We start from the raw sequence: 27,973 nt of genomic DNA, 5'->3' as shown, positions 1-27,973 counted from the left end.
AAAAGGTGATGCCGATGCCCATTGATTTTCTCGGAGTCCGACCGGAAATTTCCGAGCCCATCAATAGCCGGAAGCGACGGTGGCGCCTCCTTCCGACACTATCGGAGAGTAACGCTGGCTCTCTTGTACGCCCATTTGGTCCGTGAAGCAGCTTGGTTTATGAAATAGTTATTTTAAAGCTTTCAGACGCCCCAGTGTTAGTAATGTCTAGGGAGTACGACCATTTATTTAAATTACTAATTATCGGAGACAGCGGTGAGTAGATTTTCGAGCACCTCCCCGCAACCGCTGCTAACCCGGCGGGACCGTTTTGTCAAAAAAATTTGCGCTGGCGAACAAAGTTCTCTCTGATTCTTTGACGCTTTCGGGCAAAGTTGCGACGACTCGAACGTCGCTGGTTCATTGAACTGGCACTCCGGGAACGATTATCTTAGCGTGGAACTCGCCGAGCGCGTCCCTTCCTCGTTTTCGGGGCCGAGAAGCGTCGGCGAGCACGTCGGGAGTGCACGCAGCGAGCACGTCCTGCTGCATTGAACCCTGGACAGTTTTATTTTTATCTTCCCGCTCGCGCTTTGGCCATACTGCTCGGCGCCGTGTTTCGGTGTGCTCCTTATCGAAGAGTCTACAGGCACTTCATCATGTCCTAGCTGTCGCCGTGAATGACGCTTCTGTCAGCGGCTTGGAAAGCGACGTTGCGTTGCGGACCGCCGATTCGCTCTACCTGGCTCTGTGAGGTTCACTCGATGCCCTAAAACGCACTGGCCCGATGAACGGGCGCCAGATTCCTTGGGGACCAATTAGGTGGCATGACTTTTGAATGCGCGCAGTGATTAGCGCGAGGAGCTCTTCAAGGACTCGCGAGCCGAGACGCGGAGACGGTCTCAAGCGTGCGTAATGCTGCCGATTTCTCGTCGAAATCTGAAGCCCCCCCTCTCCTGTACCGTTTCGGGAGTGTTGTCCGCGCGGATTACGCTTTTTTTTTTTTTTTTTTTTTTTTTTGAGGTAACAGAGACGAGAGATTTACTGACTCGATCGGGACGAGCGGCACCACCCTCCTCACTGCGTCATGCGACGGCGCACAACACGGGGATATGGGCTTCCTTTCGACGTGAGTCAGATCCCAGTTGTGACGAAAGCGTGCGTCGAAGAAAAGACCGTGTCCGTGCGCCACTCGGCAGACCTCGTGCCGCAAAAGCATGTCAACAGACCCCCGTCTGCCTGTTTCGCGAAATGGAGTAAAACCGTTTTGCTTGTTTCTACCTCCCGTTCTCTCTCTCCCCAACGCTGTCGCTTTTCCCATTTTTTTTTTTTTACTGTCTTTTTTCTTTTTTTTTTTTTGCTGGGCGTTTGGCGTGTTTTACACCTGACCTGCTTCTTTCTCCATTGTTACGCTATGGGCAGCAGGAATGTTTCTCGCTCTCGCAATGGCAGCAGCCTGCGTGAAAGTGTTCCTGGTTGCTCACACCGTCTGTCATTGGTTTTGGGGCGAAGCCCGCTCCTGATGCTAATCTGCTTCGAATGAGGATTATTGCCAAGCAGGTGGAGACATTTAATTGGTTGAAGCTGACCCCTGATCTTTTCATACTGTTTACATCGTTTTTGCTTATGTCCAGAAAAAAGGTGCATAAGAATTGTGGCCAGCAAATGTGTTTGAAATTGAAGGAACCCTAAGCAGCTGTCAGTACAAAGTGACAACCTAAGCCTTCTCCTGGGGTCAGTTTGTTATGTTTCTTCTCTCCCCCGTTGAAGCCAATCGCCCTATTTATGATGCGTCGACCACTGGTACACTGGCACAGTGGAGCATCTAGCCAATGGCCGGCCCAGTAGATACCTGGTTGCTCGTACAGCTTTTCAGGAGCTTGCTCTGGCACAAGAGGAATTTGAGGTGTTTTAGCATCTTGGGAGTATTTTGGGCCATTTATCGTGCCGAAACGATTACCTGTGATGGGCCTGATCTCGAGGACTAGATCTATGAATTCCAGCTTAAAAAAGAACAAAAAACATTGACAACGAAAAAAAAAAATAATGCATGCAGCCCAAGACAAAAAAGGACGCCGATAGGGTTTGGAGGGAGGTTGTTGCCACAGGAAGCAGAGTTTACAGATTTGTTGCGAACAGCACGAAGCAAGGGCTTGTTTGGTGCTGTTGTAGTTTTTATTCCGTGGCATTTGTTTCATTCTCTAACTTGTGTTATTTGCCTTTTGGTGCTGTCCTAGCTTTCTTTTTTCTTTGTAGTTAGGAACCATGTCATCCATATTTTTAGTCTAATCTGAATGTAATTGCAGAAGAATACTTAATACAGAGAAATAGGAAAATAAGTATCGGGGGTTAAGAAATGAGGTATAGAAGTGTCTCGACCAGTAAGGGTTAGTTCAAGATGTCACACATTCGGAGTTAGAGGTGGAATTCAGTGTTTGTTGGTAGTGACTTTGGCAGCCAGACCCTTCTTTTTCATCAAAATTTAGGTGAGCCACACTGTTAACGTTTTAACCATGGGTAGTTTCTTTGGACACAAGTATGTAACACTGGTGCGATAGCTCGACCAATGCTGGAAACAGTTCTCTACGGATGTTTTTGGTGATACTCGGCTTGAAACCTATTAACCTCGCACCTAGTAGTTATTTCAACCATTCCAGTATAATGCACGAATGGTGAAGGTGTTTTCTCGCACATTTCGGTGGGTCCGTGGAGGCGGCGTCCGTGAGAATATTGTGTCCTCCCGTTTCTGGAAAGAGGTTGGCCACACTCTGGCTTCTTGCCCGTATTTTTCTCTCCCCCTCTTTGTAAGCCGGCCGGGTGACGAGCCTGACAAGAATCGAACTAGCGGCTGTCGTCATTCCTTTTGTTCGCATCCGGCTCACGACTCGTTAGTCGACTGCTGTGGGGCTGGCACACTGTTGCTCCCAAAGAATGCAGATTTCTTTACGTTCAGCCCACACGGCGCCTCGATAGAAAGGTGGTTGGGTAAGCCAACCTTTTTACTTATGTTGTTAATGCATTGATTTTTTTAATATTTGCAAATTTTTTTTTTTTAAAGAAACCCGCATCCTTAATTTGTTTTCGGGGAGAAATTGCGATAGAAATAATGTCTTCGAAAAGTCTCCTCTGCAATTTTTTAGGTTGTTTGTACATACTGTAGACGACTTAATTTTTGTGGGCTCAAATTTTCGCGAATCGGGCCAAAGCTGAAAATTTGAAATTATTCGCAGGTTCTAATTTTTGTGAATCGAGTGTAGCTTCCGTAGCGTTCACATATTGGCCGAATCGTTCGCGGGACACATTTTTCACGTTTGTTGGCAATTCGCGAAATTCGCAAAAATTTAGTCGTTTACAGTATTTGGAAGTTTCAGTGTGTCGATTTGTGATTCTTTACAAACAAGGAGGAAAGCAAACAAGTAAGGTTTTTGGACTCTATGGATTACTAGACTAAAGGCTCAGATGTGTAGCAATACAAGGATGTTAATTTTTTGTCTGAATATAGCCTATGTGGTCAGATGACTTTAAACATGAGGTGTACAATAGGAGGCCTTTGAGAAATGTTCAAGTGATCCGTCGAACATCAGCTAGTTTTTGGTTTCAAGCAGCTGACAGATTCGCAGTAGCACTTTTCGAAACTCTTTTGATTGACGATGGCTGGGATGGTAAGGCAACCATGGGTATCGTGATGGGCCTAGGTGGTAATTGGTTCTCTCGTTTCACGTTCGTGCTCATTTTACTTTTTCGGGTAAACTGCCTCTGCTGCTTTCTTCCAACGGCATTGTGAAATACACTCCTTTTCAGTTGTAGCGGGGAGACTGATAAAAATTGCGGGAAATACGGTAAAATACAGCGGAAGCGCCCGCTTTGTTCAAGCACTCACTATTAACATTTTCCAAACTTTGGAATTCTGTAAATTATATGTTAAGTGCCTGACTTTACCGGACAAGTGCCCATGTCTGGATTAGCCCAGTTCTCGGTGATATTGGGCTAGGCGCTCCCCGGGTATTTTGCGGCAAGTCAGTGCGTGAGATTGCAAGAACAATTGCGAAATATTCTTTATTCTAAGCGCACTCTGTTATGATGTTATTGAAACCAAAATTCGGTTCTGTTTGGCCTTGAGGGCAGGTGTTAGAGTTCCTCTTTTCATATGAAAACGTGCATTTCTTTTTTGCCCAATTTTGTTTTTTAGGCGGGTTTTTATGCAGCAAGAAAGAGTGTTCACACAGATGAAGCCTCTGGTGCTTGAATGAAGTGATACTACACCATGTTTACACATTAGCATCTATAATTTTTGCGAGAGCAACTTTTATGAAAGGAAATACTTTTTAATTTTTGTTATGATTGTAAACAAAAACTTCTGCAGTAATAATTGATACAACAGACAGTGCTTTTTAATTTTTGTTATGATTGTAAACAAAAACTTCTGCAGTAATAATTGATACAACAGACAGTGCTTTTTAATTTTTATTAAGATTGTAAACAAAAGCTTCTGCAGTAATAATTGGTACAACAGACTTAGGAAATACTTCTTAATTTTTATTAAGATTGTAAACAAAAGCTTCTGCAGTAATAATTGATACAAGAGACTTGTAAAGGACATAGCCTGTGCTCATAGCTAAAAGAAAATGTGGATAACTAAATTTTCAATTAGGCTGGTAGGATTCATTTTAAGCTAATCACATTCAACATTTTTTTTTTCTTGCTCTTGATTTTTTAGTGGAATCACTCGAATGATTCCTTTTATTTTTAATATATTGTTTCATCCCCCTTTTCCCCCCGGATTTAATATTTTTCCGCTGGCTGCCAATAGACACTGAAAGTGAGTTTGGAAATGCCATGGAGATGTACTCTTGCATTATGCAAGTGGGAGGGGTGCCCCTTGGGTGAATAATTTTCTAACGGGGACTCGCCACCGTTAAAGTAGCTGCTTCCATAAACGTCTCGGTTACTGCACATCTGGAGCGTGCGGGCAATCTTTCAAGTCGGGAAAAGCAACAGTTGGCTTAAAAACGGATGAAACTTGCAGCCTGCTCGAGTTCCAGAGAACGGACGACCGACATCACCATACGTATTTACACTCGGTAGTGTCATAACTGGCAAGTTTAGAATGCTGGTATATTCGTTTCGATCGTCGCATCTACGTTACACAGTGCCGCCATTGATGGTGCTCTGCTGCTTGCAAGCTGTGTGTTGCATAATCTAAGTTTGTGGAAGTGCACCTGCAGCATGTTTTAAAAATAATTTACTCAAGGCCCTTTCAGCCCTTTTACCAGGCATTTTATGCGAGGGTGAGGACATACAATATAAAGCATACAGAGGCATTATAATGAATGAATAATATCTTTATTAGTTAATTGAATACAATGCATAGTATAAGGCCCGTAAAAGTCACGGAGGTTTCAAATCAATAAAGCGATCGATTGGCCAGCTCAGGATAGACGGCAAGAATAGGTTAAATGATTGCATGCACTTTACTGGAATGCGTTCATATGTTTATTGTTATTTCTTTATTTTAGTCGCTTACCTACTGAACCTTACTCCACTAAGTTTCATTCTTTGGTTCAATAATGTAAGATACTGCTATGGTATTTGGCAGGTGTTGTCCTTTGGAGCTAAATTAGTGTTGCCAAAGGTCTGCATGATTCTAATGAGTTTGTCTCGCATCATAAAACCTAATTGTTTTGAATGCGCACAACAGTAGAATAAGTGTTGTCGGCTTCCTGTTTGAAGGGAGGTGTTGCTGCTCCAATTGTGTTGCGCAAGGCAGTAACAAGAATAGCTGTATGAAGATGCCACTGGCAATTCCCACACACCAATATACAGGTTTTTTTTTTCTTTTAAGCTTTGCAGGTGTTTTTTACAAAAAAGTTGTGAAAGCTACGCTTATGCGGTTTGCGCAGGTGAGTTATAGGGCCAGGGGGACATAGAATAAGGGGCTAATTGTAATGATCCGTTGGCTAATTAAGTTAAGTGTTAATTAACTTTTTAATTAGTGAAAATAGACATATGGGTTTAATTAGAAACTTGCTGAGTGTCATTGAAAACCACTAAATCAGTAATGTTCAGAAAGACTGAGCACGTGAGAACCGTCGTAGTGCACTGAAGTCACCATTTATGGAGCAGGTACAAGGCTAGTAGTTGCAGTAACAAGCCCGCGTGATTTTTCCGTCTCTTATGAGAGCCCCAGACTTGTACCTGCTCCACAAGTGGTAACTTTAGCGCACTTCCCATGCACTCAGTTTTTCTAAAAATGACTGATTTTAGGGTTTTAGACGATGCTTAGCAAGTTTCTAATTGGAACCATATGACTATTTTCAGTAATAAAAAAGTTAATTAACAAATTTTACTTTTAGCGGACTGATTGTTATGAATAGCCCCATATACTGTCCCCCTGGCCGTATAACTCACCTGCACAAATCGCGTAAGTGTAGCTTTCACAGCTTTTTTTAGACAAATCTGTAAAGCTTAAAAAAAAAACCCATGTAATTGCATCTTTTTTAACAGTGTCCAAGTGTTAAGTGTAAAGGGTGATTCACACACTTGCGTTGAGTTCGACCGAGTGCAAGGGTTTCTATGGCAACAGCTACGTTGGATATCCAACAAAACCGGTTTTTACCCCATTTTGTTGGAGTTGACGCAGCTGTTGCCATAGCAACCCTCGCACTCAGTCGGGCTCAGTGTAAGTGCGTTAGTCGGCCTTAAGTTGCAAATGTAAAAAATAATGAGGTAGAAAGATCCACTTCCTGCACATTTCATGTGCAGGCAATTCAACCTCAAACACACTTAGCGTTATTGGTGCTCTTCAATTCATATTTAGTTTAGCAGATCACCTCTGATCAACAAAAGCTAGGGTGCAAGCGTACTGATGAAAGTAGGTACTAGCGATGGGCCGATTCAGCTAAAGTTCCGTGCGTGCCATACGTTTGAAGGAATACATTCGGAAAACAGCAAAACGCATGCGCATAGAAGCTGCCTATGCCCAATTGTGGTAGAGAAAATGGTTGATGGCAGTCTTTTACATAGCCAGTAGGCATTGCAAAGCGTGGGATGCAAAGTGTGATTCATGACACGGTTACTAGATGGTAATGCATGCTTATATGATTGTTTTTACTAACTTTTGTGAGTGTAGTTGTCACCAGTTTTAGTTTCAAGAGCCCAATATCAAACAGGAAGTTGATAAAGTGGACTGTGCAAATGACAAAAGCTATGATTGATAAATGTTTCAAATGTAAAATGCGCACCTGCATGCATGGCTGGTGCCAAATAATAAAATGGGCACCCTTACAGCTGTACCATAACTTAACCTGGTGGCAAACGTGACACTCGGCAAAGAGGGAAACTACAGCGACACCGATGAAGTTGCGAAGCACTAACTAAACTAGCATGCCGAAACCGTCTTTCGGAAGTCAACTAATTTTACAAGTAGATGCGTGAAAATGACATTGATACAATCATCCTAGAACAGCTTATTTAACAATCACTGTAAATTTTTAGACACATTATGTGCATTGTCCTTTGCACTTTTTAACCATTATGGCTAAATAAATTTGTTGCCAGAAAAATTAATCAATCAACCAGGCTGTCAGCAATTCAGCTTTGTGAAATTCTGAGGTTCGGCACTAATTTAATGAATTGGCAAATATTTTGCCCATCACTGTTAGTAAGCTAGGACAACACACACAAGGTCACACGACAAAACATTGTTGCATTTTAATTGTCCCGAGTCTGTGTTTTGTTCATTGTGTTGTTCAGACCTTTAATGTATCCAGCGGCCATCAACAGTTAGAACAACCCCCCCAAAAAAAGACTACTCTTAAAACAAAGCTTTTTGTTTGTTTTTTTGTCTTGGCTTGCAAAGATGATGTTTTGAGAGGAATGGAACAAAATGAAGTTTCTGAATAGAACGTTGTTTATACCTTTGGTCACACCTGCAGCTGGTGCATTCAATGTTTGAAGTTACTTGCTTTCGTTATTCTTGTGTTACTCATATTTTATATATATATATAAATTTTTTCATTCTTCTGTAAGACTTTTTTTTTTTTTTCAGGTGTTGGAAAAAGCAGTCTCTTGTTGCGGTTTGCAGACAATACCTTCACAGGTGAGTTTTGACCTCTGGTTTACCTTTGCAGCCGCATCTCCCGGCGTGAAGGCTGACCTCTTTGAGTAGAGCAAAGAGTGCGCCATACAGCTGTTGCTTGCTAGCCTGCAATGAAATGCTACTTGAGCTTGCTTGCTGCAATGTGACCTTTCGTGCATTCTTTTTACGATATATTCGGCTGGTTGCAGCGTTCGAAGTTCTCTAAGAGGTCTCCGTGCATTCGGCTGGTCCAAGTTGGGTGTTTAGGTATATTCGCCTGGTTCTTTCGAAGCACTCTCGAAGTGCCGGCTGGTGCAGTTCCTCTCACTGGGACTGGGAGAAGCTCCTAGATATCTCGGATCCGATTCCGAGGATTAGAACGACGGAAGGCGACCGGCCGAACATACCGTTATGCTTAGATTAAAAATATGCCTCAGCATTTGAGGGGATGCACGAATCTGCGGCACAAGATGACTCGTACTGTTTCTTATGTCTTCACCCAAAAATGAAGATTGCACTTGTACCACATTGTTGTTTGTGGTACAATATTCTGGAAGTCTGTTCCTGCAAGATGAATTAGAAGCATTGATTTTGACTCTCAACTGCAAAAATAATGGATTACCTTTTTCTGGCTTTTAAGCTCTTACCTTCGCTGCATACGTTTCAAGTCAAATTAATTATCCGTTTTTGTCCGAGAACTTGTAGCGTCGTCAGATTTTTTTTGCCATCATCAAACTTTCTGCGGTGTCTGACGCGTCATCATTGGGCTTTTAAGCTTACCGTATTTACTCGAACCTAACGCGCCCTCGATTGTAACGCGCACCCATTTTTCGAAATCTAAAAAACAAAACAAAAAAAAAAAAACGCCATGACCTCGATTGTTACGCGCACCAGATTTTGTAGATTGGATACAGAAATTAAACTTTTTCTCACTTGGAACAGCGAAGGTTTATTCCAAATGAACGGCGGTGCCAATGATTGCTACCTTGTCTCACTCTTGAATATAGTGGAGAAAGAAGACACACATACCAGAGTAAGGACAGAGTCCAAGAGCGTTTATTAGAAGTTTCTTTACAAACTACTATGTCCCCATCCAAAATTTGCGCCGGCAAGGTAAGAAAAGGTAAGGTAATAAAAGGTCCTTGCCTGCCAGGCACGGGGTTCCGGAGAGCCAAGGTCGGGGAAGTGTCTGAGAAGTCGCCAGAACATTTCCTATCCCTTTCGCGGTTGCCGGGCGAGTCCCCTTCCCAAAAGCGGAAAAAGATGAGGCAAAACCTCCTCACCTATCGGTTGTGAGCCACATCTGAGGGGGGGAACGGAAGACCCTCCAAGACCTCTCCTCCACTTCACGAAACAGGTTGAAGCTCACAGCGGAGGCCGAGCGTTTAGACCCATGGCCGTTATCACGGCCATCGGGGAAGAGAGATCACAAGAACCTCGCACCCCGTAACTGCATTTCACTAGAGCGAAGGTTTTGTGGCATTTGTGAGATCAAATGTACGTGCTACCTTCTGAGAAACGGTTTGTCAAATGTTTCTCGAGCCAAGAAAGAAAGAATGATGTGTGAAAAGAATTGGAAATATAGCCGCGTCTGTTCCAGCCATAGATGGCAGCAGTGTGTTCTCTCGTCGTATACAAGAGGTTTCCAGGCAGATGGTCGTAAGCAGTTGCCAATGTGTGGATCAGTGCTTAAAGTGTCGGGAGCCTGAGGGTCCTTGGTTCTGCTCCCCGCAGGGAACTACATCACCACGATAGGGGTGGACTTCAAGATCCGCACCTTGGAAGTGGACGGCGAGCGGGTCAAGCTGCAGATCTGGGACACTGCGGGCCAGGAGCGCTTCCGAACCATCACTTCCACGTGAGTGGCACTCTCTTGCCATCCCCTTGTGGGGGCCCCAGCGGATGGCTGCGAGGCACCCATTTAATTCGCCCGTCGGTCTAACCCGTCCGGCCCACTTTGAGTAAATTGCAAACATTGGTCTCTTGGAGGAGATTGCGAAAGATCGGTTTCATACATTCTGGGGACAGACTACTGCCCAGGCCTAATAAATGTGATATACTTCGAATAAATTGAAAAATTTTCTTTGAAACATGTGCAACTGTAGTACTGTGATTTACCATAAAGGTGCAGCAAGGTGGTACATTCATTCTCGCAAACATGCAGAGGGAAACCCCGTCAATAAAATGCTAGGAATAAAAGCCAGAATTTTTCTTACAGATTGGTGGAGTTTAGCCCACCTTTTTTTAATTGAAGTCAAAAGGCATTCCTGCGGACTGTTGCAGCGTTCGACCGAGCATAGCGGGGAATCGGGGTGATATCTAAATATTTTTTTGTTTTTCCTTTTCTTGTTTTCGTTAAATCAAGCATTAGCCCGCCACGAAGTTTCTTCACCTTGTCACGAAAAGGGCGTAATGCGGCGTCAATCCACGGCAAAAAAAATGTATATTTTATTTGCAAATTTTGATTCAGTTGAGTTTTTCCTCGAATGTTTTCACGAAGCAAACGCAGCACCTGGCCACATCCTTGGTAAGTGGCAGTGTCCCAGCGTGGAAGGTTGATTTTAGCATTCTATCTTGTAGTGAGTCAGGCTTATTTGGGCCAACCGTTGAGAGGGAAAAAGATGAAACTGTGTTTTGCATAGGCCGTCCATGACGCGTGCCCTTTGACCTTGTGTCCAGGTACTACCGGGGCACCCACGGGGTGGTGGTGGTTTATGACGTCACCAACGGAGAGTCCTTTGCCAATGTCAAGCGCTGGCTGCACGAGATCGAACAGAACTGCGACGTGGTCAACAGGATCCTCGGTGAGCCGGCCCTAGGGGCCCCTTAGCTGCCCATGGCACGACCTAGTTTGGTTGGCCGTTCCTTAGCCTGCTATGGTCGGTGACTGTTTTGGGGAAGCTTCTCCCACCTCCTTCGACTTCAGCAGATAAAACGCTGGAGAGAAGCGACCTCCTCTTAAGCGTTCACTCTGTTAAAGGGGTAAGAGGAGCTTCCCCTAAACTCTCAACCTGTCACTGACTACAGCACCATCGAGCTTGTAGCTTTTCTGATTTTTTTTGTATACAAGAAGAGTACAACTTTGAGCAAAGAATTAAATCTAAACTCCAGAGGCAGATTCGTAAACTAACAGTTAAGGTGCATTAAATTTTTTTTTTTGGGGGGTGGGGTTGTGTGATAGTTTTGATTAATTGTTTATGTGCTAAAGACAGCATTCTTTCTTTTATCTGGGGCCTATGAAACATCAGTGTTTCAGATTAAATACACTGTTGCTTCACCTGCAGAAAAGACTGTGTGATCAACGGTAGTGCCACTTAGTACCTTGGCACCGAGTGCACAATTACTGGCACACATTTCAGTTGCAAAGAGTCGCCAAATCCCAATGCCCATTCAGAAAGAGAAAAAAAAAAAAAAAAATGAAAACACCTTATAATTTAAAGGGATACTTCAACGAAATTTGAAGTATTCCCGTCGTGTTCAAAAATAGGTCGAATATGATCCACAATATCCGTAAATGACCATCGCACGTTTGTATTTTGAGCCTGGTAGCTGTATTTTTCGTTATAAACGGCCCACTCTGGCAAGCGCTCAGAGAAGGCCCAGCGGAGACCACGTGACATCCAACGCAATCGTAACGTAGGTTGTCTCAAGACGAGCAAAGCTACGATGAGGCTGACGTCGAGAGGATGGCCTAGTCGTTTCGGCCACCGAAGCGGCTGTTTTTGTGTGAATTTTGAGGGACGGGTTAATCTTCTTTAATTTTGTAGGGGGACAATAGCGACTTCTGCGACGCACAAAAGGCATTCTCGGGAAGAGGGGAGTTCCTCCTGCCCCCCTTCTCTCGTCGTGGCCGGAGACGAGACAACCTCCGTCACTAGCTGTCAAGGTTCCTAGACGGGCATTACAAGCGAGGTGTTAGCGACATCCACCAGGTGCTCTTTGCTAATTGTTTAATTCGTTTTAAAATTCCTTTTTGTGACTTTTTTAACAAGATATTGGTATATTCAATGTGATACTGCTTTTTTGAACACATATAGACCAAAAATGAGCGCCGAAATTTCGTTGTAGTATCCCTTTAAGCTCCTGGGGGCTTCTGCCTTCGTCTATTACCCCGCTTCATTTTGCTTCGTACGTGCTTTTATACTAACGTGACATTACTTCGGTGCAGAGCTGGAAAGCTTTGGTTGGTGAGACAATAATTGATACACTGAGGTTGTACTGCAATATTATCACCGTGGATAAAAATTGGATAGGATTTGATATAATAATAATAGGCCATATGCAAAATTCTTGTCAGCTATCATTATCGTGCCATTTGGAGCCACCATATTGGGGAGTTTTTGCGTCTTTCAACTGTGGACGGGGCACATCTGCATTTAACTTGGTTTGCACAATATTTGAACAATGCTTTTGTGCGCTCGGTGGGTTGCTTTTAGAGCGCAGCTCTTAGGCGCCTGTTTCCGGCTTGAGCGGCGTCGCCGTCGCCGTCGGCGTAACCGCGCGGTGCATTATGGGTAAATTTCCCCGCTAAACCTAGCGGAAAAATTTTCCCGCTAAATCTAGCGGAAAAATTTTCCCGCTAAATCTAGCGGAAAAATTTCCCCGCTAAATCTTGCGAAAAAAATATCCCCGCTAAATCTAGCGGAAAAAATTTCCCCGCTAAATCTAGCAGAAAAAATTTCCCCGCTAAATCTAGCGGAAAAATTTCCCCGCTAAATCTAGCGGAAAATATTTCCCCGCTAAATCTAGCGGAAAAATCTAGCGGAAAAAATTTCCCCGCTAAATTTAGCGGAAAAATTTCCCCGCTAAATCTAGCGGAAAAAATTTCCCCGCTAAATCTAGCGGAAAAAATTTCCCCGCTAAATCTAGCGGAAAAAATTTCCCCGCTAAATCTAGCGGAAAAATTTCCCCGCTAAATCTAGCGGAAAAAATTTCCCCGGTAAATCTAGCGGAAAAATTTTGGTCACGTGACCCGGGGAGTCACGTGACACCCCGAGGTCACGTGACCTCTGAGGGGGGCACGTGTTTGCCCCCACGTGACCCCACCAAGGTCACGTGCCCTCGGGGGGGGTCACGTGACCCCCCCCCCCCCCCCCCCGAGAACATGTGGCCCTCAGTACCCTCCCCTCCTCCTCCTCAAGAGCTGCGCTCCAATTCGGCGTTACAGGGAGTGGTAAACGGCTTTCACTTTTTTAGTTTTGGTTCAAAGATGAAAAGAAAGACGGGCACGAAATTCTGGAAAAGGGATTGTCAGGAACGAGGTTGCAAGACTCGTCAACCAAGCAGTGAAATGGGCCATCCAGGTCAGTGAATGGGCTTTATCAAAGACCATTCACTGTGAAGGGTCTGGACTTGCAACACGTGACCATATTTTAGATCTAAGACTCCCACTTTGCCGGGACCATTGTCTCCCGGCGAAATCGTCTCCCGGGCGACTTCCCCCAATACGGCGGAAATTTGATGATTGAACACGAGTGCTCTAGATGGTGCTTTTCTTTTTGCATATGGTCTATTGTGCCGTTCAAACGTTTTGTCAAAAACAGCTCATAGTTGCGGGGGAAAAGTGAGGCTTTGTCTCTTCCGCCTTTCTTTTCTAAGCTTACCAAACTTTCCAACGAATAGTATCCGTTAAATGACTCTGAGAAAGCAGAGTAGCAAGCCATATTGTATTAGCTGCGGCAGTACCGACTCTTTTCTCTTGCGCAGAGCTGTAAAAGGACTAAATAAAAGTACCGCTATTATCCTAATTAGTTCATATTTCAGTAATTAAGTATACCTCCTCAGTGGCAATGAAATTGATGTAACTGTACCTTTAACTTAACATTGAAGTTATTTGGAGAATATTGGATCAAGGTGTGACTGCCAATATGTCATCCGTGTTGGAAACGGGTGTTCATCGGTAGTTGCATCACACCTCAGTGTAATTGGAACGCTTCTTAGTTACTCTATCTGAATAACTGAAACTAGATGTGAATGGGAAGATGTACCTTTGTTACATTTCAACCCCGGTAATGTAACATAACTACTTTTTAAGAGTAACATGCTCTTACGGATCACTGCTTCTGCGTCGCGTTCAGAGCAGACAGTGGTTGGTTGTTGCGTCTGACGTGAAGCTGGATGGGAGCGTCTGCCACTTGGTTGTCCTTCCCAGTGGGCAACAAGAATGACGACCCAAGTCGAAAAGTGGTGCTGACAGAAGACGCCCAGCGCTTTGCTGACCAGATGGGCATCCAGCTGTTCGAGACCAGCGCCAAGGAGAACATTAACGTCGAAGAGGTGGGTCGGCACCCCGCCTTTGCTTTTTATGTGGGATCAACCGATCACTCTCCATTTATCTTTTGTAAACATCAAAAGCACCGCATATTTCATCTGCAGTGTTGGAAGTGCTGGGCCATTTGCGCCAAATTGCGTTATGAACGAAGGTCTGCTACATCTCGAGTCAAAGTGCCAGTTTTGCTAAGAATTGTGCCACATCTGCGCCGAGAATGGCTTAAAAAAAACCTAAAAAGAAAAAAAAAGTGTTTGTGTTTTTAACAGTGTGGTTGGGGACACTCGTGTCAAAAATAAATTTTACGCTAAAATAAAAAAAATGTTTAGAGCAATATTGGCGGTAGGATTTATTTGAAATTCTGCTTGCATAGTCCATAGTCCATGACGTCACGGAATGGTCATACACTCTTTCTACCTCAATCTGATGGCCAAGTTGATCCACCTCTCCTCCATGCGCCCGAAATGCTGAGAAAAAAAACAAGTGGAAACAAGGTGACTACTGACTAAATCGCGTCTTGCACCGTCAATATTGCTCTAAAAAAGTTGTTTTTTTCGTGTAAAATTCATTTTCTTTTTAAGCGAAGCCAAAATAAATATAGTATTTTATTGTTGGTCGACCTAAATATGTAGAGAGGTAGGAGGGAAGGAAAAGGGTACAAATATGTATTTTACAGCATCTCTGCTCACCATATAGCTTTTGTCTTAGGTCAGAGCACAGCTGAAGGCTCAAACACATACAACCATGAGTATTCACATACATACTAAAAACGCAGGTCATGGGATGTTTCCTGCACTCTATGGGTTTAGTCGATGGAACAGGGTTTGTACAGGTCCTTCAATACCTAGGATTTCGATAAAAGCCTTTGTCTTTGATCAACGAGTTCAGTCTTATCACGACTGAAAGGGTAGACCATAGTCCTTCTGGAAGACTGGATGACTTTTGGCAGAAAGAAGATCTTTGAACTGAGGTTGGTGGATGGGGCCCTCAAGCACCCTTTGCTAGGAGCACTTGTGAAAGCCCTTCTGTGCCTCTCGCGTGGCAATGCTGATGTGGGGAGAGGTTTTAGTGAGAAACGACGCATGCTGTGAGAGCGAGCCAGTCTTTCAATGGCTAGCATCAATGGCCTTAGGGCTATGTCGTTTTCAGAGAGGTATGGTTGCAATCCGGCTGTCTGATCAGAGAAGTGAAGGGATCGTACAGGCAACAACTGCAGCGGCTAGAATCAGAAGCATTGGTGGAGCCACGAGCAAAAAAAGCAAAACATGATTCTGATGGACCAAGCAAAGAGAGGCAAGAAGTGCAACTGCGGGATGAAATTAAGGTGGCCGAAAAGATGCTGAGCAATTCTGAGCTACTACTATTTGCCAAGGGTATGGAGGCAAAGTTCCTCTCTGATATTCAGAGCGGTCAACCCTTTTAAAGGAAGGACATACGAAGCTCTCCGAAGCTCTCGCAAACCTGGAATCTTTTTAAAAGAAGAAAAAGTGAAAACAGAACATATCTGCAAGACGTTGTCTTTACCTTTTGTACATTTCAATGTATCATGGTTTTTCATCAAGAATTTTAGTTGCTGTTGTGTGAATAAATCGTGGACTTTTGCTAAATTTTGTTTTTAATTTGCTACTAACTATTATAGCATGTGTGATTTTCATTCTTTATCTTTTTAATAGAACTTCAAGGAACTGCAAAGCTTCCAGTAATTTTTGCACCACATTTAATAGGATGAAGATCCAAAATCGCCTGCTACAAAAGCCAGAATCTATGCTACAAAACCCCATTTTTCCTGCTACAAGAGCTGCCACAAGTGGCCATTCATTAGTTCCACCACTGCAGTACTCTTACAGGTCTACTTTCTTTAATCTTGATTGTAGGTTTATCTCTGAATTAAAAAAAGAAACAAAAAAAAAACAACAACAAATGCGGCTCAATTTTTAATAAATACGGTAGTCAAAGTTGTTTCCGTGCAGCTGTCGACCGAAAGTGCCGCAAACTTTGACTTCACTCTGGTTCCAATGCTACTAAAGAACAGTGGTATGTACTTTTATAGCACAAGTGTATGCTTTCATAATACTTGCGGGCGTTTGTTTTGCAGTTTATCATATTGGATCATACCGGCCAACTCCCGTGTATTACCCGGGAGACTCCCGAATTCTGATCATTTCGTACAATGGTTTGGTTGATAGGAAAATCTTCCGGAAAATGCAGATTACCCTCCTCCCCGCACTTAAACAAGGAGTTTTTGCTGTCGCAACAGACGGCAGCAATGATAGCGAAGCCCAGCTGTATCTTACTAATATGAGCAGTGCAGTACAGATGTAATGAAGCAAACTCATGTAAATTCATTGTCAGGAATTCTTTAAACACCCTCCCCCTCCCTCCCCTCGGCTTAGAAAATCTCCTGGATTTGGTTTTTTCAAACTGGGCAGGTATGTTATGGCAAATTCCACTGGCTGTTTTGGAGTGTGCCAGGATCTACTTTTCTAGGGCACCCCTATTTCACTGGGTGATCATTAACGAGACGGACGTGTTCCACTCGTCGTTTTGGATCAGCACCCACTCCGGATCTTGATCTGAATCCGGGAAAAACTACTCCGCCAATTTCGGTGGATTCGGCCTGAAGCCAGCGTAGCCAGACTTCCTTTCCAACTGGGCATCTCGCCTTGGAAGAACCTGTAATGGCCGCTCGTAAAATCCTGCCTGCTTTACTGCTGCTGCTGCTTGATGACAGTTGGTCGCCAAGTTGCTCAAGCAGCTCCTCCAGCAGCAGCGGCTCGAGTAGCAGCGACGACGAGGATTGTATGCATGCAATCAGTGCCTGCTTACCAGTTGGCTCGACTGCCGGTTCATTCTTCATGAAGGAGAAAAGAAGGTTTTGCCGCACTACTGGCAATCTTTGCAAGAAGCTCCTGAGCCATGATTCCTACCGTTCGTACGTTGAGCACGTATGGTTAGTGCCGCGATTGCGAGAACATGTGCTTTGAGATCTAGGACAACGGGAATTGCATTCCTGGGGCAGGTGAGAATGGTGGGAGGGCATCCGTCGATCCCGGAGGAGTGGTCATGTTCAACTAGAGATCCGGAGGCGGAGCGACTCCATTTGTATTGCATGCTTCATCTCAGATCTGGCCTGGTACAACAAATACGGGAGATTGTCACTCTACTTGCCGGCACAGCTCACAGCACGCCATGCAGCACGTTTCACTCAATCACTCTCACTCGACGACGAGTCCTCGGTGCATCCGTCCGAGCTGCGGCTGCTTCGGTCGCCCTCCATATCCGACTAGAGGTCGTCCTCAGATCCATCAAGACTGTTCGTTATACTACACTTCTTGAAGGACTTGACCATGACGCACTCTTGAAAATCAGCTCCTGCTGCTTTCTCCATCGAATCACGCAGGACCTGTCCACGCCAAAATTCTGAGCAGCGCTGCGATTGCCATTCTCCTCCGCAAACGAGATAACTATTGTCTTGAACTTGAACTTATATGAAGTTCTTCTCGCATTCATGCTGACGCGAGACTGATCAAAGAGTGATCAAAAGCCGCCGAAACAAAGCAAAGATGGCTCGCCGACGCAGTTGACGCTCCTCGAGGAGAAAAGGAAAAAGAACAAGCAAGCTCGTCCGTTCGCGCGGCTCGCGTCCGCGCGAGTGCGCGATTCATGTGTCGCCATCTATCCAGTGACGTTGAAACTTATTTCCAGCGATCAACATTGCCAACAGCTCGGCGATCGCGGTCTCCCCTTCCACTGAGGGACAGTGGCGCGCCGTGCTTGGATTTTGAATCGCGCTAAAAAAAAGGGGTGCTATTTTTTTACCGTTCTGACTGGATGACGGGAGTTGAGGGGGGGGGGGGGTGCTTAGAATCGCGTAAATATGGTAAGTCGCACTTCTTTATTATTGAGCCGTTTTCGCAGAAAAGTTGGTATACGAGTCGCACCTTTGTATAAGTCTCACCTCTTTGCATGGTTTACGTGACGAGTTTTTTTCGTTTTACGCACATTTGTATCGCAAAACCAGGGTTTCGCACAATCGGCTAGTTCACACATACCATTTGGTGTGCAACAACTTTGACGTTTCAACTCGCGAGAAAATTTTGAGCAAACGTAGGTTTATTGTGCCAGACATTTGTGAATCGAGCTTTGGGCCACTAGGCCCAGCCTAGGCCAATTTGCGGAGATGACGCGAGCACAAACGCGTAGGCAGATAGATAAATCTTGACACGCTTTTTTCGGTATCGCTGAAAGATTGGCTGGCCACAATCCTTGCTTTTATACGTAGCAACACGGCTGGAGCATGGCAGGTAAAAACTGCTCATCAAACGGAAACCAAGACACGAGAAAATTTTCTGTAATGCGTGTATACCAGCCAACGAGGTAATAGCCCACTTGCCTTTCGGTGTCACTGGACTGAAGCAGAAGAATATGGAACCATGGCTGAATTAGGCAACGTCAATCACATGCTGTAAAAGCTTTATTTTCACTGTCCTGCCTACCACATTGATTCACTTTGGGGAAACCGTAAAATTTCTTGCTTTCCGAGTCAGTTATGGAAAGTGTAGAAGAGTGCGGTGACAGCAGTGCCTCCTGGAGGGGCAACACCACCTATGGCTACGTAGTTACGGGACTCTACAAAAGATAGCGCGCGGCACCAAAAAAAAAAAAGTCTCACTGTGGGAAAAAATAGATGCATACAAGTCACATCGTTGTATAAGACTCACCTAGAAAAATGTTTGGAAAAAACTGACTTATACACTGGAGATTGCGTCATCGTCCAGTATCAAAGAGGAACCCTTAATCATTATCAAGGATGAACTCATTTAGCGATGCAATCACTGTCTTATTTTCAATTGATATGCTAACAGATGTTGGCATCTGCTCTGAATGCATCACTGGCTGCACCAAACCAATATTTCACCTGCTAAAAGACCTGCTACAAAAGGTCAAATGTCGCTTCCATCACTGCATCTTGATTCTTAGCCATTGTGGCTAGTTCTGGATCCATACCTTGATACAGAAATAAGGGATGTGGATTTTACCTGGAGTGCATGTTAGTGCCGCACAAATAAAGTTCAAATAACAAAATTCACGGTTGACGACACTTCAAAATACTGCTTTCTTAGAGTTAGTACAAATGATGGACTTCATTCTATGTTTGGCCCTAATGAGTTCCGAAGTATTGTACAAGTGTACCATATTAAGTTTTAACCATGTGCATTGCTATACGGTAGAATATTTTACACGAGCATTTCTCGTGACCTTGGCTGGTTGTAAAACTATATTTGCTGGGCCCTGTGGGCTGTTCCTGGCAGTTCAGTGGAGCTCGAGGTCCCTGTTGAGCCAAGCTCCTTTACTTGATTGTCAAGTGGAGTAACTTTGTATCAGGTTTCTCCTAGTTGGCAAAGCATGTAGGCTTGTGAGCTGCTTTATTGCTAAAATTCCAATTGTGTGTGTGTGTGTGGGAGGGAGGGAGGGAGGGAGGGAGGGAGGGAGGGAGGGAGGGAGGGAGGGAGGGAGGGAGGGAGGGAGGGAGGGGGGGGAAGAAGAAGGAGGGAAGGGGAGGGGAAGGCAAATGGAGAAGGGAGGAATAGCTTGGCATTTGCTCAAGTTGGCTAAGGGGATGTCTACACCTTGATTGAGAGCCCTGGCTTTGCACTGCATATTATTCGTAAGCTCCTAGCTTTTGAACAACCTGTCTAGCCGTTTGTACCTCATCTACATCTTGTGGCTTGATGTCGGTTGCCGGTTGAAAAGCCGGTCGGCTCAGTTTAGAAAGTAATGATAAAATTTATGCATTACTTTTACGGTAAACTAAAGAATGCCCAGTGACTACAGTAATCCCTCGCTATAACGAGGTCAACAGGACGGCAAAAATTGTTTATATAAGTGGTAATTCGACAAAAGCGATAGAGCCAAAAAAGCAGTGCCACCATGCCTTGAAGGTGGACGGGAACACTGCGGAACACTTTGACCGTATATTTAATCAAACAAACCTTGATTGTGAACATCTCGCGACAGCTTTACTGAGTAAAAAAATAATTAAGTAGAGTTTGCCGATAATTTTATCCGGGTATCAGTTCTCGTCGAACTGCTCCAGGCATAAGCTGTAGTAAAGTAGTAAGCTGGGCGAGTTGGTAAACGTAAAAAAAACCATGCTTCAAGCATTGCAAGAACACTGTCACCGCCGCTGCACTCCACTTTGTTTCGAAGCAGCCGTAGGATGTTTTGCGTCTCCGCAGTCGTCGACGTTTCCTGAGGTGCATCTCCGACATTGCTTCGGGTTTACCCTGACGGCACGCAAGGTCTACTATCGCAGTATTTGTGGCAGGAGCAACAACGGGAACGTCTGCATCTACAAGCACGAACGAATCAAAGTTATCCCTGTTTGCCTTGCCAACAGGTTTTCACACACCCCTGTAGCGATCGTTGCAGCTATGGAAATCGTGCGCCAGCTCGGCAAGCATGCTCGCGAGAGAAAATCCGACGTGAGCGACACAGTTCGCTATCTTTCAAGTTCGGGTTGCAGGCTCGCTTTCTCCTGCATGAGGAACTTCTCGAACCCTTCCAGTATGCCTTGCTTGTTCTGTAAAATAGTGGAAAGGCAACATTGCATTCTTGGGTGGTGCTCCTGCTGCGGTCGTGAACATTTTGAAGAAGAGTCCCAAGTATGTTACCGAGCCGTTGGTCAGGTCTCCGGAGGTGCTGGCCCTGGTGCAACAAGTGTCACGAAAAACGACCTCGGAAAATAGGGAATCCTTGAATGTGCGGGAGGGCTTTTGAAGGGGGTTGGGGGCAGCTGTGTCTCTTTTTAATGACTCACTGTTAACTGGTATCTGATAAAGAGGGGTTTTTTGTCATGGTACCTAGGGGCTGTTCTTTGAGAAGGCCAGAGAGGCAATGAAGAATTTTAGGCCCCTCTTGAGGGTTGATTTAAAAAAGGTTAAGGCACGTGCTGTGCAACTTTGTGGTGACATGGGGCTAGATTCGCTTAGAAAGTCTGTGTCAGCGACAAAAGCTCTTAGTCTGGAGGTGTTCTCCACTTTAATTAAAGACTCACAAGGAGTTGATGCCATTGAGAGCCTCTGTCACCCCGAAAGGTTCCTGGCAGGTGCATGTGTCATGTTTTCTGCAGTGCCACCTGTCATCACATACGCATGACGACCCTTTTGTTGTGCGCAACTCTAAGGCCTTAGTTAAATATCTCCAGGAAGATAACCCTGGGTCGTGTGACTTGGTGTCGTTTGATGTGGAGGATATGTTTTATTCCATTCCCCATTACGAGCTCTTGCGTTCCACGGAGGAGCGCATTGACATGTGCGGGTCTGTGGCCTTCTCGAGTTTCTCTGGTGTTGCGAGTAATTCCTTCCTTAAGTTACTGCGTTTTTACCTCATGTCCACGTTTGTTACCTTTAAAAGTGATACTTTTGTGCAGAAGAGAAATATATGTATTGGGTCAAACGTTGCACCTGTCCTCAGTGGCATTTATTTAGCAAAGTGCGATAAGGCACTTGCTGAGAGCTTGGATGAGTGGGTGGTCAAAGTGCTTGGGTATGTCAATGACTACCTGATTGTGCTGAAATCCAGCGAAAACTCGGAGGGCGAAACTGGGGCTTCCTCAATGTTGCATATGTTCACGAAATGTTCTCCAGGCCTAAAGTTCAAGTGCGAGAGCCTGACTGAGGGTTCCCTACAATTTTTGGACCTCAATCTTCAGTGTGAGCCCTCCCATATGTGTTGGTCCTATGAGCCTACGTATGATTCCTCACGCTCCAAGCTTGTAGAGAGAGCCATTGCAGTGTCTGGTAGTCTCCGCACCTCCTTGTTGAAGTCGTACCATCATAGTTGGGGCGACAGTTTTTTGATGCAGATGCTGACTTCCCTCTGGGAGTTGTCGTGAGTGTTGTGGAATCTTTGGTCAAGTTGTTTAGAGGGCTGTTTTGTTCTGTGGCAAGACAAAGACTAACTTTAAGACCTGTGATCTTGCCGTATGTTCACTAGGTGTCCCACAGTATTAAGAAAGTTCCCAGCAGGTACAACGTACCAGTAGTGTTTTCGGCACTATCCAAGTTGTCGCTACTGTGTGCAGCTGTTAATCCAGGTGGACGCTCGGGAGCGCAGTGTGAAGTCAACCATTAAAACCGGTATGTCGCCTGTGGGGTGGTGTACCTGATCCCCCTGTCCTGTGGCAGAGTGCACGTCGAACAGACGGGAATGTCAGGGCGAGGGAACACACTCCTTGTGCTCGTCCCTGTCTGGCCACCTTGCGGTCCATTGTGATAGATGTACATGTTCTCCGCTATTTGATGACATTAAAGGGTCACTGACACCCCAAAGGTCATATTTTTTTTATTGTCTAAAACAATGGAAGTTGTAGTCATAGACATGCAAAAAAATACCGCAATGCAAAAGATTTTCTTATGCGCTCGCGCACCTTTTTATTTTTGGAATTTGCTCCCACTCCTCACCTCCTCGCTTCTTTTGATTTGTGACGTCAAATGTCATGAAATTTAGAAGCTTTGTAAGCGACATTTCTGTAATATTCAATAACGGCATTCATTAAACATGTTTTTTAACGCAATTGCAAACGCACTACGGCCTTCGTATTTAAGTACCGAAAACAGAGTCTAGAAAGATGTCGCCTCCTAGCTTTTTATTGTCCTTCGAAAACCATGGCAGTGCTTAACACACATAACACTGAGGATGATCGGATAATCGGGAAATTGGACGAACTTCTCTTTTTTAGGTGCCAATACAACGTCTCAGACTTCGTAAAGGAAATCATCAAACGGTCAAAACAACTGGGTGTATCTGTGTATCATAGTTTCGGTTGTGACTCCGCCGGGGCAGCCTTTCACGCAGAACCGGCGAGACGTGGCCCCTCGCGTCGCTCATAAAACATGGTTTGTACAGCTCCTTGAATACCCGGGATTTCGTTAAAAGCCTTTTCAGGGACCTTAAATAGCCTTAAAAGTTTAACAATCCTTGTTATCCTTGAAAATCCCCCAACAAACGCGTAAATGGGGCCGCGTCGTCTGGCAACGTGGCTTTGTGTTGAGTGTATTGAGGATTTTGTTGGTAAGCCTGTGAGTGTGTTGGCATAGATTTTATATGTTTCTCAATGGTTCATCTGCAACTCTATCAAAAACCATGGTGGCCTGCTCAATATTCCACTGTTGAAGAAGTCCTGTGAATGCCCAGCAAGGCAGAAGTACGCTGCATACTTAAAAGAGCGCCAGAAAAAAGCAGCCAGTGAGCAGAAAATTTTGAAGAGAAAAGCAGTTGAAATGGAGCTGGAGGAAATGCATGAGAGGAAGTTGAAACTCCAGAAAGCTCTGAGGTGCCTGCTCGAGTTGCTGGATTGCTTCTCAGAAGATGCTGAGGCGAAGAATGACGACACTTTTGGCCAAGGCCAATAGTATTTGCCGAACAGTAAAAGAAAAGGAAGCAGCTTTTGCTGCTGTAGAACGAGAAATTCTTGCCAAAAAGGAGCTTATTTCTTAACTCCTGCCAGTAAATAAATTTCTGCGAACCTTCCGTAAATTTTGTCTTCTGTTGCCCTTGAAATCCTTGAAAAGTCCTTGAATTTCACATCGAAAATTCTGTGCGAACCCTGATAAAAGTCCCCTGTGGTTCTCTTCGACTTCACACCATTTAAAAAAAATTTGATATCGCCGAAAGGGCCCTAAAAGAACTTCAAACTCGAAAGTCAAGCGTCGTCTGCTCGCAGCGATTAACAGCACAGCACAAACGGAGGAAACCGGTTGTTGGTGCGACGACGGCGAACACAATGCTTTGGTCGCGTCAGCAACGACGGTTTGGGGTGGAGGCGTGAAAAAAACTCGACTCGCAGGACTGCTAAATATTGGACGTCGCTGCACTGGCGCGGATTGCACGGGAACTTCAAATTCAGCATTTGGAAATTGTTTTTTTTTTACTTCACAAATACTGAATTCCCAACTTCCGAATTTTGAGGGTAATGTCCAGGCATCGTTTTCAATCGTTTCGGATAAAAAAAATAAAAAAAAAAAAAGAGGATTTTGGTGTGTTGGTGTCTTTTTAAGATTTCAGCGTGGCACAGAAGCAAGTCTGCCAGGGAAATTGACGAGGCCTTTTTTATTGCTAGCTATGACGTGGGCAGTTGTGTAAGTGTGCTGTCCATAGCCCCAACAAGTGACGAGGTTGATTTTATTGGGAAGTCTGGCAAGTATGTGTAGACATGTGTCGGCATATGATGGGGAAGGGGTGTGTTATCGGGTTGATTGTTTTTTTTGTGTCTATCCGGTTCTTTTTATGTTTACTTGCTGTACTGTGCACAAGTAAATTTTTCAGTTGTAAGTCATTGCTGTGTCAGTGTTCTCCTTCCACTGGTCCTTTGTCTTTTTTTGCGCTGTTTTAATAGCATTTCAACATGGTGGACAGTGTCGAACAGCCGATGCTGGAATGTCGAATTCGTTGGCGATTTCGGACTTGGGCCGGCCGCTTTTGTCAACCTCTCAGATCTAAGCGACTTTCGATAAACACTCCCAACCTCCCATACGACGCACGTGTGCATGTAGTGCGCCGCAAGCGCGCCCGTGCAGGCTCCCGAAGGGATGATCTGATCTGGGCTCCATCGCTCGCTTGACCCGATTCCGACAGGAGTCGGACAGCATCAGCTGCTGGTGCTTTAAGTAGCGTCAGAACATTGACTCTGCTCCCGCTGCTCTGCCCACATCCCTGCGTCAGCGCATCGGCATTGGAAGCGGTGCTCTGCCAGCTCTGCTCGCTCTGCCCTTTGTCACCCGTTTACTCCGTTCTCCCAGTTTGCCGTTTGCCTCGTTGGAGAAGGGGGAGGGAACGCAAGGGCCTTCAAACGCCTCTGTGAGGCTTGCGTGTTTTTGGCACTAGGCCTTCGTAATAAGCGTGGTCGGCTGCTGATATGCTTAAAATAATTTGGTTAATAATGCGTGCATTTCGGTCGGGACCACGCTGAACTTCAATAAAAGCAACAATTCGAAAAAAGCAATTTCATTCTAACGAGGGATTACTGTATTTGAGCGAGTTATGAGCAACGGTACTTCGTTACTTCTTGGAGTAAAATGTACTTGACGGCTAAAAAGGCATTGTATGCATGCGCTGTCTTGCCCAAGCCAGGGGTGGTTGAAGTGTTCTTTCAGATGCATCTCTTGTTGGGGTGCAGATGTTCAACGCCATTACGCGGATGGTGCTCAAGTCTAAGAAGGAGCAGAAGGAGAGGCAGCAGGTGCCCGACGACAAGCTGCGGTTAAAGCCCGGAGGCCAGAAGAAGAAAAAGTGCTGCTGATGGCGGAGCACTGCCGCCGGCGCCTTTGGAACTTGGGCTCAAAGTCAGGTGGGTGCACCCTCGCTGCCAGTCCGGGGAGTGAAGCGGGTTCTGTAATGCACCGGAGGATTCTCGTTTCCTTCGAGGCACCAAGGGGCCGTGAGGTGTAAGCTTTTTTTTAGAGCACAGCTTTTAGGCGCTTGTTTCTGGCTTGAGCGGCGTCGGCGTAATTGTGCAGTGCATGATGGGACATTTCCCATGATGCAACATGCAGGGGGGACGAGGAGGAGGGGAGGGGGATGGAGGAGGAGGATGAGGAGGAGAGGAGGGAGGGGATAAGGTGAAGGAGGAGGAGGGGTGTACCCTCCCCTCAGCACCCTTCCCTCCTCCTCTTCAAGAGCCGCACTCTAATTCAGTGTTAGAGGGTGTTGTAGACGTCTTTCAAAAAATGACCACGTGGAAATGCGGTCATTTTTTTTAAATTAAAACTGGTTAGAGTTTCTGTTCTTATTTATCCTTTTTCTGACCACACAGATCTCTGTCAAATGTTTACTTTATAAATCCTCCCCTCGTTTGTTTGACTAAGAGGCAGGGTGGTTAGGATTGAAGGACAAACGGGCAGTTTAGGAAGAAAGCGGTGAGAGCCTCATAAATGCACTTCTCGTAAACTTCAGGATGCATAAATGAGAACTGATGCCTGCTCTATGCCTCATAAAGCCGCAGTAGAATAATCTTTTCGTGGTCCCTTCAGAGACGTAAAGCGTAACCTGTGCTCAGAGCAAGTACTTGTGTGTATGTTTAAACTTCAGTCTGCGCGAGGTCAGCTCCAGTGAGCGTCTGGTGTCTCTGCTGTGGATGAGGAATATTGTCGGTGCAGGAAGACCACTAGCCTGGGGTCTCTTAACATGTATCACGCAGTAGCGATGCAGAACCGCATGCCGGTACAATGCTCATTTAAATCGAAACAAGAATGGGTTGGGATTGAACCCAGGATTCCCGAGTCCTGCAGCAGGAACTTTTGCTCCACCTGCTCCGAGCTGCTGCGCATTCACACATGGCCCTCCAACCTTCCCTGTACCCGGAGTCATTCAGGCTTTTCATATGAGTTGTCCGAGCATCGCCATTAATAGCCTTTACGCGTCTTCTCTTTTCAGGGAACTGTACATTTCGAGGGGGGCATCGCGGAGAGGACGCCGGGTGCACAAGGGGGCCGGTCCGTGGCTTTCCTCGCCCCGCTAGCTACCTTGCGTTCCAGCTTTGGCTACGTCTTGGCAAACGGAAGGTTTCTGCCGCGCAAACGCAGAGGACGCCGACGCAAAAGACGGGCGTTCTGACCCGGTCCAAATGCAAGACCCGCTTTCTCCCGTTGGATCGTGCGCTTGCCAACTGTCTGTCCGGCGTCCACAGGATATAGGCTACAGGTCTGCAACGCACGGGCTTTACCCGGCTCGGTCGGCGATGCGCCGGCAACACGTCGGCAGTGTGTCAAAGGCATTTCTGCCACGTGTCGGCAGAGTGCAGGCCAGACGTTTATTTTGGATATAACTCCGTAGTTAGCGCCGCGCTTGTTTTTGCATTGACGGAATTTCGAAAAAAATGGGCGGTAGTCACTACTGCCCGCTACTCTCTGTACATAGGAATGGATGCCAGTGTCGGTACGGGCGAAGTTGGGGGGACGAATTATGGTCTGCTCGGGCTTATTCGAGCGCTCTCATTGTGTGCCGCTCCGCTGCCGACGGCGTTTGCGTTTTTTTTTTAACGTTCCACACCGCGCTCTTCATCACGCCCATCGTCTGTGTTATGTATTATTACGAATTATTTGCTATTGCTCGGTGTATAAATTTTACTGCTATGTTTTGATGAGCATAGCGTCTATCAGTATAAGATTATTAAAGTATGTATGGCACTTTCATACGAGATTGAAGCTTGCTGCTGTTCTGAGGGAATGCCTGCCCTGCTGTTGGTCATTCCTGCCAAGCAATTGCAGGCCATTGCATGCTCCCAGACTATACCACACTCTGTAACATCTTGTGTGGTGGCCGGTCAAAAGATGTGCTAGTCTTTGCTGGAGCTTTTCGAATGAATAGCACGTGGTCTGCAAATTTACTAGATCATGCACCTCACCTCTGGCAGGCAGGCTCTGGCACCTCTGCTTGCTCCGATTTAATTGCACAGAGCGTCCATTTTGAGGCCGTTGATTGCGGTGCCGCGACAATGTTTTGAAACGAAGCTTGGGAGTTTCGCTTCTCTGGAAAATTTTAGTAACTAGATTGCACAAATCAAGCAACACACCCTAAAAAGCATGGACACTTTTTTTTTTTTTTTGTGGCAGGTAATAGATTGTACAATGCCCCATTGGCTGTCATTT

At 45.4% G+C, this 27,973-nt stretch overlaps 1 protein-coding gene across 1 annotated transcript; it reads left to right on the top strand.

Annotated features, from left to right (window-relative positions):
• The first annotated feature begins 78 nt into the window (after positions 1–78).
• On the top strand, positions 79–27,517 carry LOC8023531 (ras-related protein Rab-35). The gene is made up of 7 exons (XM_002401756.5): positions 79–255; positions 8,027–8,077; positions 9,791–9,914; positions 10,736–10,860; positions 14,208–14,332; positions 25,504–25,674; positions 26,760–27,517. Exons 1-6 carry the CDS (start codon positions 204–206, stop codon positions 25,624–25,626), a joined length of 600 nt encoding a protein of 199 aa, XP_002401800.1. The 5' UTR covers positions 79–203; the 3' UTR covers positions 25,627–25,674; positions 26,760–27,517.
• Positions 27,518–27,973: the final 456 nt, after the last annotated feature.

The sequence above is a fragment of the Ixodes scapularis genome, unplaced genomic scaffold (assembly GCF_016920785.2).
Source record: "Ixodes scapularis isolate PalLabHiFi unplaced genomic scaffold, ASM1692078v2 PGA_scaffold1__304_contigs__length_218370807, whole genome shotgun sequence".
In the NCBI taxonomy this organism is placed as follows: domain Eukaryota; kingdom Metazoa; phylum Arthropoda; class Arachnida; order Ixodida; family Ixodidae; genus Ixodes; species Ixodes scapularis.
Note: the sequence above shows the minus strand (reverse complement) of the source record. Positions and strands in the feature narration are given on the sequence as shown.

What these genes read in the sequence shown, in the direction of transcription:
- LOC8023531 (XM_002401756.5), top strand. Translation starts at nt 204, where the DNA reads ATGTCTAGGGAGTACGACCATTTATTTAAATTACTAATTATCGGAGAC. An exon ending in ACTAATTATCGGAGACAGCG is followed by an intron (nt 256 to 8,026) that starts GTGAGTAGATTT and finishes TTTTTTTTTCAG; the next exon opens with GTGTTGGAAAAAGCAGTCTC. An exon ending in AGAACATTAACGTCGAAGAG is followed by an intron (nt 14,333 to 25,503) that starts GTGGGTCGGCAC and finishes GTTGGGGTGCAG; the next exon opens with ATGTTCAACGCCATTACGCG.